Genomic DNA, 16,374 nt, shown 5'->3' on the forward strand with positions numbered 1-16,374 from the left:
CGAGGGTAAAACAATAGCCTAATGTAAATCTCCTCGTGTCTGAATCTCCTCCCCAATCTGAGTCACTCCAACCGTGGAGTCTGACTCCATCCATCGTTCCCCCTCTAGGATCATAGAAGAGTAAGAACCGCAATCCTACGTCCCAATGAGTCTTCAAAGGTGTATGCAAAAATGAGCTCAACAGCCCCACTGGGAAGCTTAAGTCCAATCTGGTGTTCAACAACCAAATCAATGAACCAAACCGCTTCCGAAACAAAGAGGCATCAACCTGCTCACAAGGATCATCAACTGTTACTTTGGTATGCCAAGTCCTGGGAACTTGCTGAAGACCATACAAGGCCTTCCGGAACCTGTAAACCACCCCCTCTGAACCCGGAACCTCAAAGCCTAGAGGCTGCTCAACATTCACCTCCACATGCAAGTCACCATCTACCACTTGCTTGGCTTTCCTAAAGTCCCGTGGGAAAGAGCTTCCTCAACTACAAGAGGCTCTTTGTCCCGATTGAGACATCAAAGCATAGTTCACCTGTAAAGGCTCCTCTGACTGACGAACGCAAGAACTGGAATGTTCCTGCCTACTGTTGCCAACATTTGGCAAGCCATCCACCATCTGGTCCCGGAAAGCCTGCTGCAACGTATCCACATTCGAGTGTTCATGACGAAACTGCCACACATCACCTAACTGAGAACATGTAAGAGTGAGTGCTAAGAGTTTGTAAATCCCATTCTCCACTCCGCCTTCCCATACAACCTGGCCTGTTGCTTTGTCCCGGAGAGGAACAAAATGCTCCGCTCTCTCACAAAAGTGGTTGAGGGGATGACTCCGGAGGCTTTTACAGGACAAAAGCCTTTTGTTTCTCATCTACGCATTTTCGGTTGTGTTACTTATGTGCATGTCCTAGATCAGAAGAGGACCACACTCACACGAAGTCAAAGAGGATGATATTCACAGGCTACAGTCTGAGATCCATAGGGTACCGCTTCTGGGATCCAGAGGTTGATGACATCATCATTTCCCGTGATGCTCGGTTTGATGAGAGCTTGTTGGCATCGACTCCTCTCCACTTGATGCATCTTCCGACTTTTTGGATGATCATTCCCGGCCGATGTTAGTGATCTTATACCTCTTCCACGTCCAGCTCCTGCTCCTCCCCCTCCTCCTCTTGCTACTCCAACTCCGGTGCCAACTGCTACTTTACAACCACCCGTTCCTGTTACATCAGCTTTTGCAGCTCCCAATCCCTTTACGAGTCCTGCTTTGACACCGGGATTACCCCCACCAATGCTTACTTCATCACCTCTCCCAGCAGCATCGGATGAGTCCTCTACTGTAGCTGGATCTTCTTCTTCTTCATGCTTTGAGAGGAAGGCTGGCCTACCTCGGTGGGTTCAAAAACTCTTTAGAGATTTTGGTCTCACTGATGCATAGCTCCATAACTAGATCTCTACCACCACCCCTAGACCTTGCTGTTCATCTCGAGCTTCCACATCTCATCACACAGTGAATTTTGCTCTCATGAGTTCTCTCCAAGAGATCGATGAGCCTGAGAGTCCAGAGGAGGCTCTTTCACAGCTGCAGTGGTGGCAAGCCATGGAAGGAGAGATGTTCTCTATTGAGAGGAATCACACTTGGTCTTTGGTGCCATGGCCTTTACATCTTTGTGTGATTGGTGTGAAATGGATTTTCAAAGTCAAGTTTCATGGAGATGGTACTTTGGACAAGTACGAAGCTCGCCTGCTTGAGGATATGCTTAGAAGGCAGGTGGAGAGAGTTGCTCCTAGAGCCCGGTATACCACCATCAGGATTGTTTTGGCTCTGGCTGCACACTTCAGATGGCCCATGTTCCAGATGAATGTCAAATTCACTTTTCTCAATGGAGATTTAGAGGAGGAAGATTATGTTGAGCAGCCTCCTGGTTTTGTGATTCAGGGACAAGACACCCATGTGTATCTTCTGAAGAAGGCTCTTTGTGGTCTCAAACAGGCGCCCCATGCGTGGTATCAGAAGATTGATGCCTTCTTGTTGTAGATAGCAATCTCTATGTGCTTTCTGATGGGGATATTTGTGTCATTGTTTTGTATGTTGATGACCTCATCCTTTCTGGCTCAGATACTGAGTTGGTCACACAGGTTCAGTCCAAGCTTTCATATCAGTAAAGGAAATCAGAACTGAGTACATGGATATGAATACTGTTAGTCTACCATAGTCAAACACTGACATGGGTAGTTGAATTACAGTAGGAACTGGTGTAAAAGCCAAGAAATTGGTGTCAAAACCAAGGAACTGTTTGTGCATTCATTTGTTTATTTGATTTATGCTTGTGAGCATATTTGTGTATGTGTGCCAAGGGTTGGGACACCTGGTTAAACCCAAGTGTGCACGTGTTTGTGTCTTCTGACATATAATGAGTGTGTGTTGATCTTGACAGAAAAAGAATCATGCTGGGAAACTCTTGCATGAGGGCGACTCTATAGGTGCAAGGGGTTGGAATATTTGCCACCCAAAATACTTTGTCACTCTATATGAAGGATGAAAACCGTGAGGGCAAGATGCTCCCCAAGCACAAGAGGAGAGGACATTCCGCATGAAGAACCATGTCTCAAGAGCTAGAGAGAGAAGAGCTAAGCTCGCAAAAAAAGTAGAGAAAAGCAAGACCTAACGGTTGAGGACAACTAGTTAAGAAGTTGGGGGAATGTCACTAAAGCATCAAAATGCAGGTGGTTGATATGCAAAACGCAACGCGCGCGCAAAAAAACGAGGGATTTTTGGGGAAAAAAAAGTTTTGAAAAAAAAGTAGCATGATGTTGATGATGTGGCGATGGTGATGTGGCAAGAAAGCAGTGCAAGCTCACCTTACAATGTTGGAATGATGTGGCTAGCTTTTGGAAAGCAAAAGATTAAAAGCTTTTTAAAAACTAAAAAGAGGAGAGCTTTTATAATTAAAAAGATGCTTTTTGGACTATAAGTGAGTTCTAAAGCGCTTTTCTCAAGTGCTTTGGGGCAAGAACTAGAAATTCAGCTATTCTCTCATTGTTGAGACATGTAAAAAGACAAGCGACTCTCTAGCTCTAACAACTCGTAGTCAAGACTCCAAGGAGTTTTATCTAATATAACTCGGAGGGGGGGGGGGGGGGGGGGGGTCAGCCCAAGGCTATTTCGACCCCTAGTGTGGTGTCTTCTCTCTCTACTCTCTTTTGTTTATTTTTAGATTTTCTCAAGGTTTTATGTATGAAATTGTTGTTTTCTTAAGATAAGCTAAGTACCCGTGCCACAGCCCTTACGAATGCCTGTTTCAAGATCACTTATATATGAACTCCATATGCTGGTCAGTTTCTTACAGTAGTTGTGGGCTTGTTAATATGCTCATGACTTGGAGAAAATAAGCATTAAATGCTATCGCTTTTCCCTATGCATGGTTGGTTGCTCTTGTTGCTGGCCGACAGGCCTTCTAGGCTTGGCGAGTAATGGCTGGACTAGTCCCCTAAGGCTGGTCAATTGGGTCCTAATCCCTTGGATGATCCTTGGTTAGCCCTTGGACAAGCCCTACATGGCTGTCCATGAGAAAGACTCTTCAAAGCGTGTCTCCTGAACCTAGACTAGTGTCCGTTGTGTGAAACACTGGTCAAAACTGGTGAAGGGACCAAATGGTGAGTCGTGACAGATGTGGTGGAAGATTTCTAGTGTACAGTGCAGGGTAAGGATGCAGATGTTTCTTCTGTGTACTACTCTTGCTCATCTTTGATCGTGGAAAGCGCTTGGGATTTGGACTCTCATGATTGTCACATGCCTATCAAGGCCTCTAGCTCTGTATACAATTGCTCATCTTCAAATCATGGAAGCGCTTGGGATTCAGACTCTTCATGATGTTCCAATGAACCTACATGTAGCGATCAATAATTGTTGATCATTATCCAATGTGGTAATTAGTTAGTAGTAGCTTGTAGGTATGCACATTTATTCATAAATGTGCGTACCTACAAGCTACTACTGACTAATTACCACATTTATTCATAAATCCAATGTCATAAATGTGTACCTACAAGCTACTATTAACTAATTACAACATTTTAAATCCAATGTCCATTTTCCTAGAAGGATACTAGCAAGTACCTATTTATTGAGTTGTAGTATCATCTAAAGTCTTTAATGCATGCTGATTATCTTCTTTCTTGCTTTAGCACCTCTAAGCTTTCAAGACCATGAACTAGAGAGAGCTTGGCTCGACAGTTCGACCAATCTGTCTAGTTGTGATGTACTAGTAATAAATAATTGCCTCCAAGGATAACAAACCTATCTTGCCCTTTTGCAAGGACACGCCTGTCTCACTCTTATGAAAATCAATCTTGTTCTTGTGAAGAGCAAGCCTAGACTCAAAAATAGTTCTACTCCATGGGGAAAATGCAAGAGTAAAACTCAATTTGTAAAATGCTTACAACAACTGAAGAATGTGTCTGCACCCGTGTGCCCTAGCACGTTAGAGGGCTGAGATGCCTGCTAAAATCTGCTGATAGATTTTGTAGCAAGAAAGGAGAGAAGCCTTGTAAATGGAAGGGGGGCGTTATACAATGGCCCTTTCTTAGCTGCTGGCTAGTGCTAAATATATCCCAAATCATGCTAAGATCCTCCCAAATCTCTTAAGAAGAATTATTCCTAGATATCTTAGGAAGGTTGAGTCAATATAATGTTGAGGAAAGCTTATTTATTTCCTTTTTGAGTTGGTTTTCTTGCAAAGATGTAATGTTTGATGTCGTGAATGTTGGCTTGTGTTTCGCGAGTAGTAAGTTTTGATTTTGCTTACTGCAGGGAGTTAACGGTGCAGAACGATTTAGCAGCAACTCAGTAGTGGATGCAGTCAAGAGAATTGTAGAGAAAGAGGGGCTGCAAGCTCTTCTTAGGGGCTTGAAGCCAAGAGTTTTGTTTCATACACCGGCAGCAGCAATCTGCTGGTCAACGTATGAAGCAAGCAAGACTTTTTTGCAGCGAACAGAATGATAGGTAATCAAAAGGTAGGTTCTAGTTAATCCTTTCCCCGGTGATCACACAGCTTGCGGCAGGACATCGGTTTGGGTTTTAATCCCTCGGGGTTTTTTTCCGATGGCGGTCTGTCTCATGCTCCATGTCAGCAGTGTTGTCATCTTTTAGACTTGACCGGAGCCTTGGAGGCATTATCTTGCTTCCATACAAAAGATGTGGAGAAGATTCTTTGAGTTGAATGCCTTGCAAACGATGATTCAAAGTGCTGTAAATTTTTTTCGTTGGTGATGCTGCGTTATGTAATCTGAAGTGCTACAAATTATTTTTGTTGGTGATGCTGCACGGCTGATATGTAATCTGATGAGAGTTCTTAGACAATGCTATGTAGCATCACATCTTCTTTCATGGAAATTAGGGTGGTTTAAGTTTGCGGGAAGCAAATGAATAATGGCTGTTGGCTTTTATTTCTGCCTCTGGATGGGATTTGTCAATTTTGGTAGGTACTGTTGCATGATGGTGTTGTAAGCTTTGGCGATTGCCCATGTTCCTTGTGCTCCTAGGAATGTTTTATGTAAGCGTATGTACAAAGCTGTCAGGTCGTTTTTTTGGCTTCATCTTTGTGTAGGACTGTAGGCATCGTGTGCCATTGAAACCATTAAAGCAAATAATATAGCTTAGCATATGGTCCTTGTTCGTTCTTTGCAACCTCTAGAAGTTTAGGTGGGGTAATTTCCATTTATTGAAAAGGCTACTGGGCATCTTCGGTGCAGAATGCTTTAATTGCCATCTAAACCAGACCTCAAGTTTTCTGAAAGGCTGGTCAGTTAAGCGTGAGAAATGCAATCATTGAAAGGGGAATGCTCTTTTGGTAAATCCATTCTGTTCCGAAGAACTTCTTGCACCGCCCATATGCTTGAAAATAGACAAACTCTTACCGCTCTATGCAACCTCACACAATGTTTTGAAGTGGGGGGTGCAAGGAAATAATATATGAGATCTCCAAGAGATAGAAAGCCAGTCAATTGAGTCAATTTCAAGTCCAATAATGTCATCATCCATTCTCCCCCCCGTCCAGCCAGTCAATCGTATCATCCCCAATACATGGAAAACTTCAGTGAGCTTCAAATACTCTAGAGATGTAACATGGTGAGGGGTAACATAGCATTTCAGGAAGGACAGCCCCCCTGCCTCCCTCCCTCCCTCCTTCCGTCCCTCCCTCCCCCTCCCCTTTTGCTTCTCTTTCCTCTCCATTTTCAGAAATGATACTTCTTGGAGCAACACTTTTGTAGGTGTAGGCCGGCACCGCCTATGCGTGACACTATCATGAGAAACAGTTTCAAAGTAGTGGATTCGCTGAAGGACAAGTTAGATTTGTGATGACACAAACGATAAGAAATTCTAAAGAACGTACAGCTCAGAAATGTGGTTCACTCTTATTCGTTTTCTACTTTAATTATGGTATCATCCTGACGTTATGATTAAACATAGCAACTTAATACCCAAAGCACTACTTAGGTGGCATTGAGTGCAAGCATGGGCATGAGAGGTGTAGGTGGCATTGAGGGCAAGCATGGGCATGAGAGGTGTTATGTGCGATGTATTGGCCTGTCCTGAAATTGGGTTTTTTTTCATGTCCTTCAAAATCAAGAAAGAAATACAATTCATCTTGGTTTATTCATGTCATAGATATGATTGGCACAAAAGTATGGGTGATGAATCATGAGTGGTTTGCTTCCTTTCAAAGGACGAGAATGTTTTGAAATGGGCTTTGATTCAGTGTTTTGGAAATATATCTTATTGAGCTGGATTGAAAACCTTCTCAATGTAATTTGAAGAGGAAATTGACCATTTTGAGAAGCCATTAGTTTATAAGTTTTGCAAAATAGGACTAGAACTTGAAAATTTCGAAGAGGATTCTTCTCCTTCTCTCACAAATTTGAACAAGTTTTGGGCTATGTTGAGCCTATCTTTTCATGAACCCTGCAAATTTGATTTTGTGTCAAGCTGTGTTGTGTTACACGGCTAAATGTAGATAAACTCATTTTGAAAGTTACTGAACACGACTCTTTGCTTGCAACAGAAGAGAGAGAGAGAGAGAGATATATCTCTTTCTTTTATATAACCAAAAGTGTAAAATTAATAGAATCAATTGTAGGAGGTATTGATTAATTTTATTGGTTCTATAGGTCCTTTTTTTTCGCATTCATGAAAGCCTTAATTTGTGTTTGAATTTATTATACACCTTAGTAAGGATCTATGCAAAAGAAATTAAATTGCCTATCAGTGTTAATGGCAAATAAGGTCATCTAATGAGCAACAAGGTTGTGTAGCCATCTATAGCTTGTACCAGCTAAGATACTAGCACTTACAAAAGAAGTTATTGACATTACATATCTAAAAACAAGAGCTTTTCCGTGTGGCATTTGGAAATCAACAAAAGAATGATTTAGAAAAGGAGGCCATAAATTTAAAGGTAGAGAAGAACATGGGAATCAATTGTTGGCAATGTGGAAGGCCTTATCTCTACATCCATGGTGGCACATTTGTAAAAGGAGAGTAAAGATGGCGCAATTAGGTCTTATGGTATTGGTAGTGGCATAATTATCAATATGGCTTCCATTGAAATGGGCATTTTCCAAATTCAATACAAATAATATGCCACTTAAACTTGGACTACAAGGTGGTCCAAAGACTAGGTGGCCTCATCCCATGCTCGGGATTAGTCCGGAGTAGCGGATTCATGGTTGAGTGGTGAGTCCTTGTCAATGGATTTTCTATGCCACTTAAACTTTGGACTACAAGGTGGTCCAAAGACTAGGTGGCCTCATCCCATGCTCGGGATTAGTCCGGAGTAGCGGATTCATGGTTGAGTGGTGAGTGATTAGTGCGGCTCGAGAGCCAAGTTGATTGGAAAATGGTTATGGGTGGTATCAAACTATAAGTGCATCAAAAGCATAGTTAGACAACAAGGATTCCTTGTGATCACACGGTAAATTTTCTTGTTAAATTACAAAATTGAGAAGGGGTTTTTGTTCAAGCCAAGGGTTTACCTTTTCCTTGCCGAATCATGTGTCATTGTGTCTTTGCCTTTGTGTTGCAATGCAACTCCCTGATGTGGGCGCGCTTGCTCGTCCACCATCGGTCCTCACTCTGTGGTCAAGCCAGGATGCTCCTTTGCTGAGGGAGTTGAAGGTAGATCTCTCTATGCCTAGATGGCAGCGAGTAGAGAATACCCTTCACAATGGTTCTCTCTCACAAAAGGTGGATGAAGAAGATGCTAATGGAAGAGAAAAGCCTACAAGCAAACGCATGCTTGTTGCAAGAAATCCATCTTCCATGCAAGAATCCAATACAGCACAAGCAAAAGTAGAGAAAAGAAGAGCTCACAAGTATTCTACTGCAAGTGACTGTGTTCACACTGTATTCTACTGCAAGTGACTGTGTTCACACTGGGCCCGCCACCAAAACTTAAAAATGGTACTGTCACTATTACTAGTCTTTAGCAAGCATATACACGAACTTCTAGACTTCTCTTGACATTAAGCTCAAGTTAAGGCTTCTTTTTATGTTCTAGTGTCGTCTTAGTTGCCTATTCAAGTAGATAAGATGGCAAAGCGCCTTACGGTAAGTCAGGCAAGTGAAACTATATTAACCTCATACAAAGTGGTTAAGATACCCCCTTCCTAATGCTTCCAGATAGGAGTCACGCTCGGATAGGAATGACCTTGGACCCAAATTTCAATTAGAATACATGTTTAAACAGGAAGCATTGACAAAAATGTAGAAACCAAATAAAATTACACAGTACAAAGAGTTAAGAACTACACCAACAATCACTGTATCATCAGAGTGAAAGACTAGCACCACATACAATACAATAGTGCTCACAGATCCCACTCTCCACTCTCTTGTCCCCTTGATGGTTCCCCTTCTTGGAGCACCGGTAGGGCACATGCCTTATGTCGCACATCTATCCCCACCAGGGCTTAGACCAATGCACCCTCATGCAGTGCCATGTGTTGCACCTCCACCTGCTCCTATCATTTCTCCAGTTATGCCAGCACCAGCTCTACCTACTGCAGACCCAGTTGCTTTTGCACAGGCCCTAGGAAAAGCGATAGCAAAAAGCATAGCACCTGTTGTGAGAGATGCTGGTCAACAGAGCCATGGGAAGGTTGCTCAGATAGCCAAGCTAACCCACAAGTTCACTAGCCAATGGTGATCCTAGGAGACATTTGGAAGTTTTTGATCAAGTGTGTGAGGCCGCCCTAGGAGAACAAATGAGGTTTCCAAGACCAATGCCTTTAGTCTAACATTATACAGGAAGGCAGTGGATTGGTATAGAACTCTCAGGGGGGTCGAGGAACGCTTGAACTTCACCACTCTTAGGAGATTGTTCTTAAAGAAATTTGTGCATGAAGGAATCTTATGGTGTGTAGCTTCCCAGCCACACAAAGCCAAGAGAGAGGAAGAGGAGCCGATTAGAGATTTTATTAGCCGTATCAAGCATTTGAACTCTCGTTACCTTCCACCCATGAATGCTATTCGAATAATCAATTGTTGGATAGGTTCATCCACAAACTTAACCATGAAGCAATCTATAATGGCTTAGTCATTGTTGGATAGGTTCATCCACGGACTTAACTATGAAGCGATCTATAATGGCTTAGTCATTAGAGGGATCACTACATGGGATGAAGTCACAACAAATGTCATCCAACTAGAGGATAATCTCATGGTCAAAAGAGCTAAAGCATCAGATTCTAAATCTATTGCCTCCGGAGTAACAGGACAAAGCACTTCTATAATTAAACCCCTTGCTAAAGGTGACACTTTAGTGAAGATGAATTTCATGGATTTCGTGAAAGCACTCCAACACGGAATGAAGGCCAATAGAGCCTCCGAAAATGTACATATGTACCCAAGGCAAGAGCTTCAATGGTGCTCAATTTTCCAGCAAGGGCATTCAAACCAGTGAGTGTTCAGTTCTAAGGGCACACTATAATGGTAATTGTACCTTTTGTGGACGTTATGGTCATGAGGCTTCAGAGTGCCGAACGCATTTACAAACCCTTGTTAATGGTTCTAGGCCTCAACAATTGGCTTTACGAGGCCCATCGCAACCACGAGCCATATTGCCTCCAGCAACATCTCAACCCAATGCGGATCAAACAACACAACAACCCATTGCAAGGGGGATTTACAATGCACAAAATGTGTTGCTACCTCCACTAGTCTTGGGACCTCAACCACCTCCCTCGAGAATCACACCTTTTAATCAAGTTAGCTTTGAGAAGCTTATAGATTACCAAGAATATGAGGTAGATGTCGAACCCACCCCCACCTCTTTGTTGAGGACCCCACAGAGCTTCATCTCTTGACTATTATTTAGTGGATGTTAGAGGGGGAGTCAAGCCAGTTTACCAACTTGCTATAATGGGTAGGGGCCGAAGCCTGAATGCCATAGCTAGAAGAATTCCTCTTCAATGCTACCACTATCAAGGACCCCATCGAGTTTCGAAGTTCCCTCTTAAGTTTCCTCATCTCAACCAAGTAGTCTCCTCAAACATGCCACCGGCTACCTGTAACCATTTTAGCATAGATCATTGGATTAAGGACTGCCCCAACAAGATTGTGGTGACAAGTCTACAAACAGGACCCATCATCATACCCCTAAACATTATTGGGGTAAGTAATAAAACTCAAAGGCTGATCCTTAAAGATCTAGATCACACACCGTTGAATGCTATCACTTAGCTACAGGCCCAAAACCAACATGTTCTCAAGCAATGATATGTAGCCTTGGTAGTAGAATCTAAGAAGAAGAGGAAAAACATAAGAAAAAAGTCTATGAAGAATGGGAAATTAAAGGAAACCAAAAAGACAAATCTTGGGATGCCTCAAGAGCTAGTGTTCATTAGAGATAGATGAGGACTTAAACTCCTTGGACATAAGGGCTTTTTCTGAACAGGGTAGGGAAATACCCTCCAAAACCAGGAACCCAGTGAAGGACACCCTACAGGAACATGTGATTCTTGAGACTAAATCACACATGATAAAACTTGGCTCTTATCCTAACCCTCAGAGGGAAATTGAGAAACTCTAAGAATTTGGTGATTTAGTTACAAAAATCCAAGAGGAGCTTGAACCAAAACCCAAGCATGTGAGAGTCTCAGATAATGTACACCCTAGCACCCTAATGGCTACTACTAAGATCGGTAAACCTCTAGATGTGCCAAGTGTCATCATGGAAGAGACAAAAGTCTCCACCTCTCATAGTTTAATCCCTGATGATTAGTTCAAGGGAAACTACCATACGAAAATGCTGAGCCCATCTCAGAAATGGATTTTCTAGTCTCACCGGTACCTATTTATGGAAAGGAGGTCATGAACACACCTCTAAATATCCCCAAATTGTATGGCCTCACAAAACAGTACAACTATAATAGGTCGATTGAGTGGAGATCCTGAATTGTTTGAAGCAAGATGAGAGCTCTACTTAATGAAGAACTCAATGTCAGATTACCACCATTTATTGACATGCAGAAGGCATGTCCCCGATATACAATGGAGACACCTTGAGCTGTACCTGAATCGATAGCCCCAGAGGAAGAGGAAAATACCAAATTCATGGTTTAAATTCCACTTAATAAGTTGGGACAATATTTCGAAGGTGATGAATCCAACGCACTACTACCAATTATGGCCAAGGCCATCACAGTAATGGGAGTCCTAGATGGTGGTGTATGAGTGAGAATAATCACCAAGAAATGCTAGGAGAATATGGCCAAGCCACCTCTAGAAGTCTCAGACATCATTGTCTAGACTGTTTATGGGACTATCGCCAAATTTATTGGGGTGCTACAAGATTTGAAGATTAAGGTTCTTAAACATAGGGTAAAACATACCTTTGGTGAAATATACAAATGAATAGGGTGTGTGCGGGAACAAGCCCTTAGCAAGAGGCTGTAAAAGAGAATCTATAAATGTGAGAGAAGCTATGAAAAAGTGAGAAGTTATGAAAAAGTGAGAAGTATCTACTGGGAGAGAATAAAGGTTAGCATGAGGAGATTTAGGAGGTGTGGAGATATTCTAGAAAGAGGTGGAGAGAATCAAGCAAAAGAGGTGGAGTGAATCAAGGAGAAATCAGTGGGATTAGATGCTTGGATGTAAACTCTATAAATTGAGGCATTGGCCTAATGAGAATTTGCTGGTTTTTTATTATCCATGCCTACATTAAGCTATCAATTAATTTCTCACTAATCACATCTTAATTATCATCTAATCTCTTTTCTAATGATGTTGATTCTAGCATTTGATCCACCATAGCTCATCACATTGCTGCAAATTTAACATGGTATCAGAGCCTAGCCTAGAATCCATCAATCTTATGAGTCCATTATCTTGCTAATCACTTAGCTAATTAGGATTAGTAGATAATTAAGATTTTTACCTCTTTTTCAACAAGCTCTCTGCACCCCCAGCTAGTGGAGGGGCTTGATCTCCCTCTAGGCTTAACAATAGCCTCCAAGATTTTACCACACATAGCCACAAGCCTCATGCTCCAGCCCATTCAAGCAATTCGTCAAACCACCTACTGGAGCTACAGATTTTTGCTAAATCGCTGGCGTCTTTTTTTTCTGAAGAGAATTGGAGTTCTTGACTGCACCAGATGAAATGGCTCTAATTCCTCTTGGCCCTAGGGGTTTTCAAGGGTGCTCTACAAGCTGGTGAAGACAGTTTTTGATTTGATCAAGTCTACAGTGAGATCCAAGCTCTTCATCAAATCTGCAGGTAACTTTGGTAAAACAGAGATTAAGCATTCAATGTTTGCTCAAATCTTATGTTTCTTAACTTAATCCTCTACTAGACTAATTGCTATTGTGATGGCCTTGAAAGGATTTGAGCTCATTTGAACTCTAAGGCCCCAGATCTGAACTCCCCGCATACTCTGTTTTTTGCACACAAAATAAAGGATTAATTTTCTAATCAATGATTAATCAGTACTAATCACTATATTTTTGGTACAATTGAGGATTCAAATTAACCATTGGGTATCTGATACAGATCCCTATAACTTTAGATTGCAATTCGGAGATGGTTTGATACTCCAACCATTCCGTACAGATTTGTTACCCTTGGTTTAATTTCTGGTGAATTTATGCTGATAAATCTATTGTATTCATCACCTAATCACTAGATTGAGTTATAAAAGGGTAGACACTACCCTGAATCTTGAAATTGGATTAAGAGGTAAGACCCCCTTCACATCATCATCATGAGTACGGCACAAGAGATAGCCAAATTTAATGGGGAGCAGTTTTACATATGGCAGACAAAAACCATATATTTGCTCATGAGGAAAAATCTGTGGGGGCTAGTTAAGAGAAGAGATGAATGCCCAAAGGTGAGAGGGAAAAATGAGTGGAAGAGCAGGAATGAGAAAGCATTAGGACTTATCGCACTCAGTTTAAATGATGAAATCATTCATCACATCACAGGGATACAATGGGCAAAAGATGCATGGGGTGAACTCAATAAATTATTTGGTACTCAAGCAAAAAATTCAAAGATAAATATGTTAATGCAATTCTACAAACTGGATATGAAGGAAAGTGAACCTTTAATCACACACTTGAATAAATATAAAAGCATTAAGTAACAACTATCAGCTATTGGCAAAAAGGTAGAAGATGATGAGGTCCTAGCAGTGCTTCTGAAGAGTGTGGACAAAGGTGAATATGAAAACATTGTAGCAACATTAAAGAATGTACCTAAATTAAAGCTGCATGAGATAGAAGGAGCTCTACTAGAGCAAGAGACCAAAGTCAAAGAGAAGAAATGGCTAGACTCAACTGGTGGAGAAGAAAAGCATTCTTCACCCAAGGAGGATTCTCTCGAGGACGAGGACGAGGAAGAGGCAGAGTAGGAGGAAGGACCTTCACTTGCCACAACTGTGGAAAGCCAGGACACATGGCAAGAGACTGCTATAGCAAACCCAGTGGAGAAGGAACGACATCAGCAAAGTTCATGGACGCTCCTAAGGAAGTGGAGTCAGATCATCTTTTCTGAGAGAGAGAGAGAGAGAGAGGGAGAGAGAGAAACACCACAACCCAATGTAACCTGCCCCAACAGAGTAAAACCAACTCTGATCCACCGATGATTTAGGCCATGTGGTAGATGTATGTGTGAGCACTTTAGTCAAGGTCACGGGCACTTGTAGTAACCTTGGACGACACATAGAGAGAGAGAGAGTGTGTCAAGGACTATGAGTTTAGGGACTTGAGGCACTGGTCACACGGACTATCAAGTAAGTGGGAAACTTGGTATAGGTCCAGGTGTGCTAGGAGTATTCACTTGAGGGGAGGTGTTGAAATATACAAGTGAATAGGGTGTGTGCGGGAACAAGCCCTTAGCAAGAGGCTGTAAAAGAGAATCTGTAAATGTGAGAAGTGTGAGAGAAGCTGTAAAAAAATGAGAAGTATCTACTGGGAGAGAATAAAGGGTAGCATGAGGAGATTTAGGAGGTGTGGAGATATTCTAGGAAGAGGTGGAGAGAATCAAGCAAAAGAGGTGGAGTGAATCAAGGAGAAATCAGTGGGATTAGATGCTTGGATGTAAACTCTATAAATTGAGGCATTGGCCTAATGAGAATTTGCTGGTTTTTGATTATCCATGCCTACATTGAGCTATCAGTTAATTGCTCACTAATCACATCTTAATTATCATCTAATCTCTTTTCTAATGATGTTAATTCTAGCATTTAATCCACCATAGCTCATCACATTGCTGCAAATTTAACAACCTTCATTGTTATGGACTTTTCCAAACAACAAGAATCATATGAAATGATCTTAGGACGCCCATTCATGAGAGAAGCAAATATGGTACATTGCTAGTCTAAAAACCATGTCTACCTCCAATTCAATGATTCCATCATCAAGGTGACTTGCCGTGTACATATTCCATGGGTAGTGGAGGACTTTTTCAAACTCGTTTCAGACGCCACCACTCATTCAGCACCATTGCAATATTGTTATACTTGTAGAGAGGAGACTGAGGCAGGAAAGGATCCAACCCACAAGGATGTTGAAAAACAAGCTATTAAGCCTAAAGATGATCTAAATTGGATACATATGATGGTTACAATCGATAGCTAGGGAGCTAGAGGATCTACATGGGTTATACCTAATGGTGAGGAGCTCCCAAAGGTCGTTCCCCTATGAATGATTCATGCTCTACCAAGGGGATAGGTTATAGTGAACTTGAGTCTACATGGGATAACTCAAGTTCAAGCACAAATAGTGATGAGGGGTCTGAAACAGAGACTAAAAGTGACACCGACTCCTCAGAAACAACAAGAAAAATAGAGCCCACAACATCCAAAAAAACCACAGGGAGTAGCTCTGAATCTGATACAGATTCCCAATTTAAAGAAAGGGATGAAGTTCATCAAGATGCTAAGGCACAGCTCCAAATATGGCAAAGATGTAAATGCTATATGCAGTGAATCGTCAAAAAAGGATGCAAAAAAGAACCACTACCACCTAATGGCTGCAGTACATGGGTGCAGTTGACTTACATCAAAAGTTTATAGATAATTGGGGAGAAGAGTTACAAAAGGTCCAGTATTGTAGACCACCCCCAATTGATATAGCTAAGGTGAAAGTCTCTGATGAACCAAAACCAAGCCGCTTCGCTAGAAGGAAACAAAATCGTGAACTCACACAAAAGGAACGAGAGGCTAAAGCAGCTGATGAAGGAAAGGATAATGAACCTAATTTGCGCCCAGCACCTTAGCATTATAAGCCATACACCATAGGGGAATGCAAGTTAGTGTTTGATCATTCCAAACAAAACCCTAATATAGAGCATTTGGTGGGTAATCTAAGGAATGCTGAAAATCAACCCACATAGGTTACAAATTAGCATGTTTTTCAGCCCACAGATTAGCCTTTGATGAGGTAAATGTGGATGATGCAGTTGATAAGGAAAGACGGGAAATTATGGAGTCAAAAAGTATGCCGAAATGTCTAGTGCAAACACTACGTGATAGCAAATTGGCCACTCCTTGATGCATGTTATGCTCTTATTACCAAATTATGTGATGAAGAAGAACCTATCTCCTTTGATGAAGGAAAGGAATCTAAAAATTGGATGAGTGCTATGCAATTTGAGTATGATTCAATACTCAAAAATGATATATGGGATTTGGTAGACTTGCCTCTTGGCAAGAAGGCCATTGGTACAAAATGGGTTTACAAGCTCAAACACGTAGAGCGGATGGTAGTGTTGAGTGATACAAAGCTAACCTTGTTGCAAAGGGTTACGCACAAGAGAAAGGCATTGACTATGGTGAAACCTTTGCACCCACATGTTATATGACTACCATGTAGACT

At 41.8% G+C, this 16,374-nt stretch overlaps 1 protein-coding gene across 1 annotated transcript in view; it reads left to right on the forward strand.

Annotated features, from left to right (window-relative positions):
- The window catches only part of LOC147606709 (uncharacterized), a 49,418-nt gene extending 43,981 nt beyond the window's left edge, over positions 1-5,437 (forward strand). The window contains exon 3 of the mRNA XM_086791734.1: positions 4,805-5,437. Coding sequence (XP_086647860.1) covers positions 4,805-4,993 — 189 coding nt within the window. The 3' untranslated portion in view covers positions 4,994-5,437. The remainder of the gene's footprint in view (positions 1-4,804) is intronic.
- Positions 5,438-16,374: the final 10,937 nt, after the last annotated feature.

This window comes from Cibotium barometz, chromosome 57 (assembly GCF_041138505.1).
Source record: "Cibotium barometz isolate CiBa-2024 chromosome 57, ASM4113850v1, whole genome shotgun sequence".
NCBI classification, from domain to species: domain Eukaryota; kingdom Viridiplantae; phylum Streptophyta; class Polypodiopsida; order Cyatheales; family Cibotiaceae; genus Cibotium; species Cibotium barometz.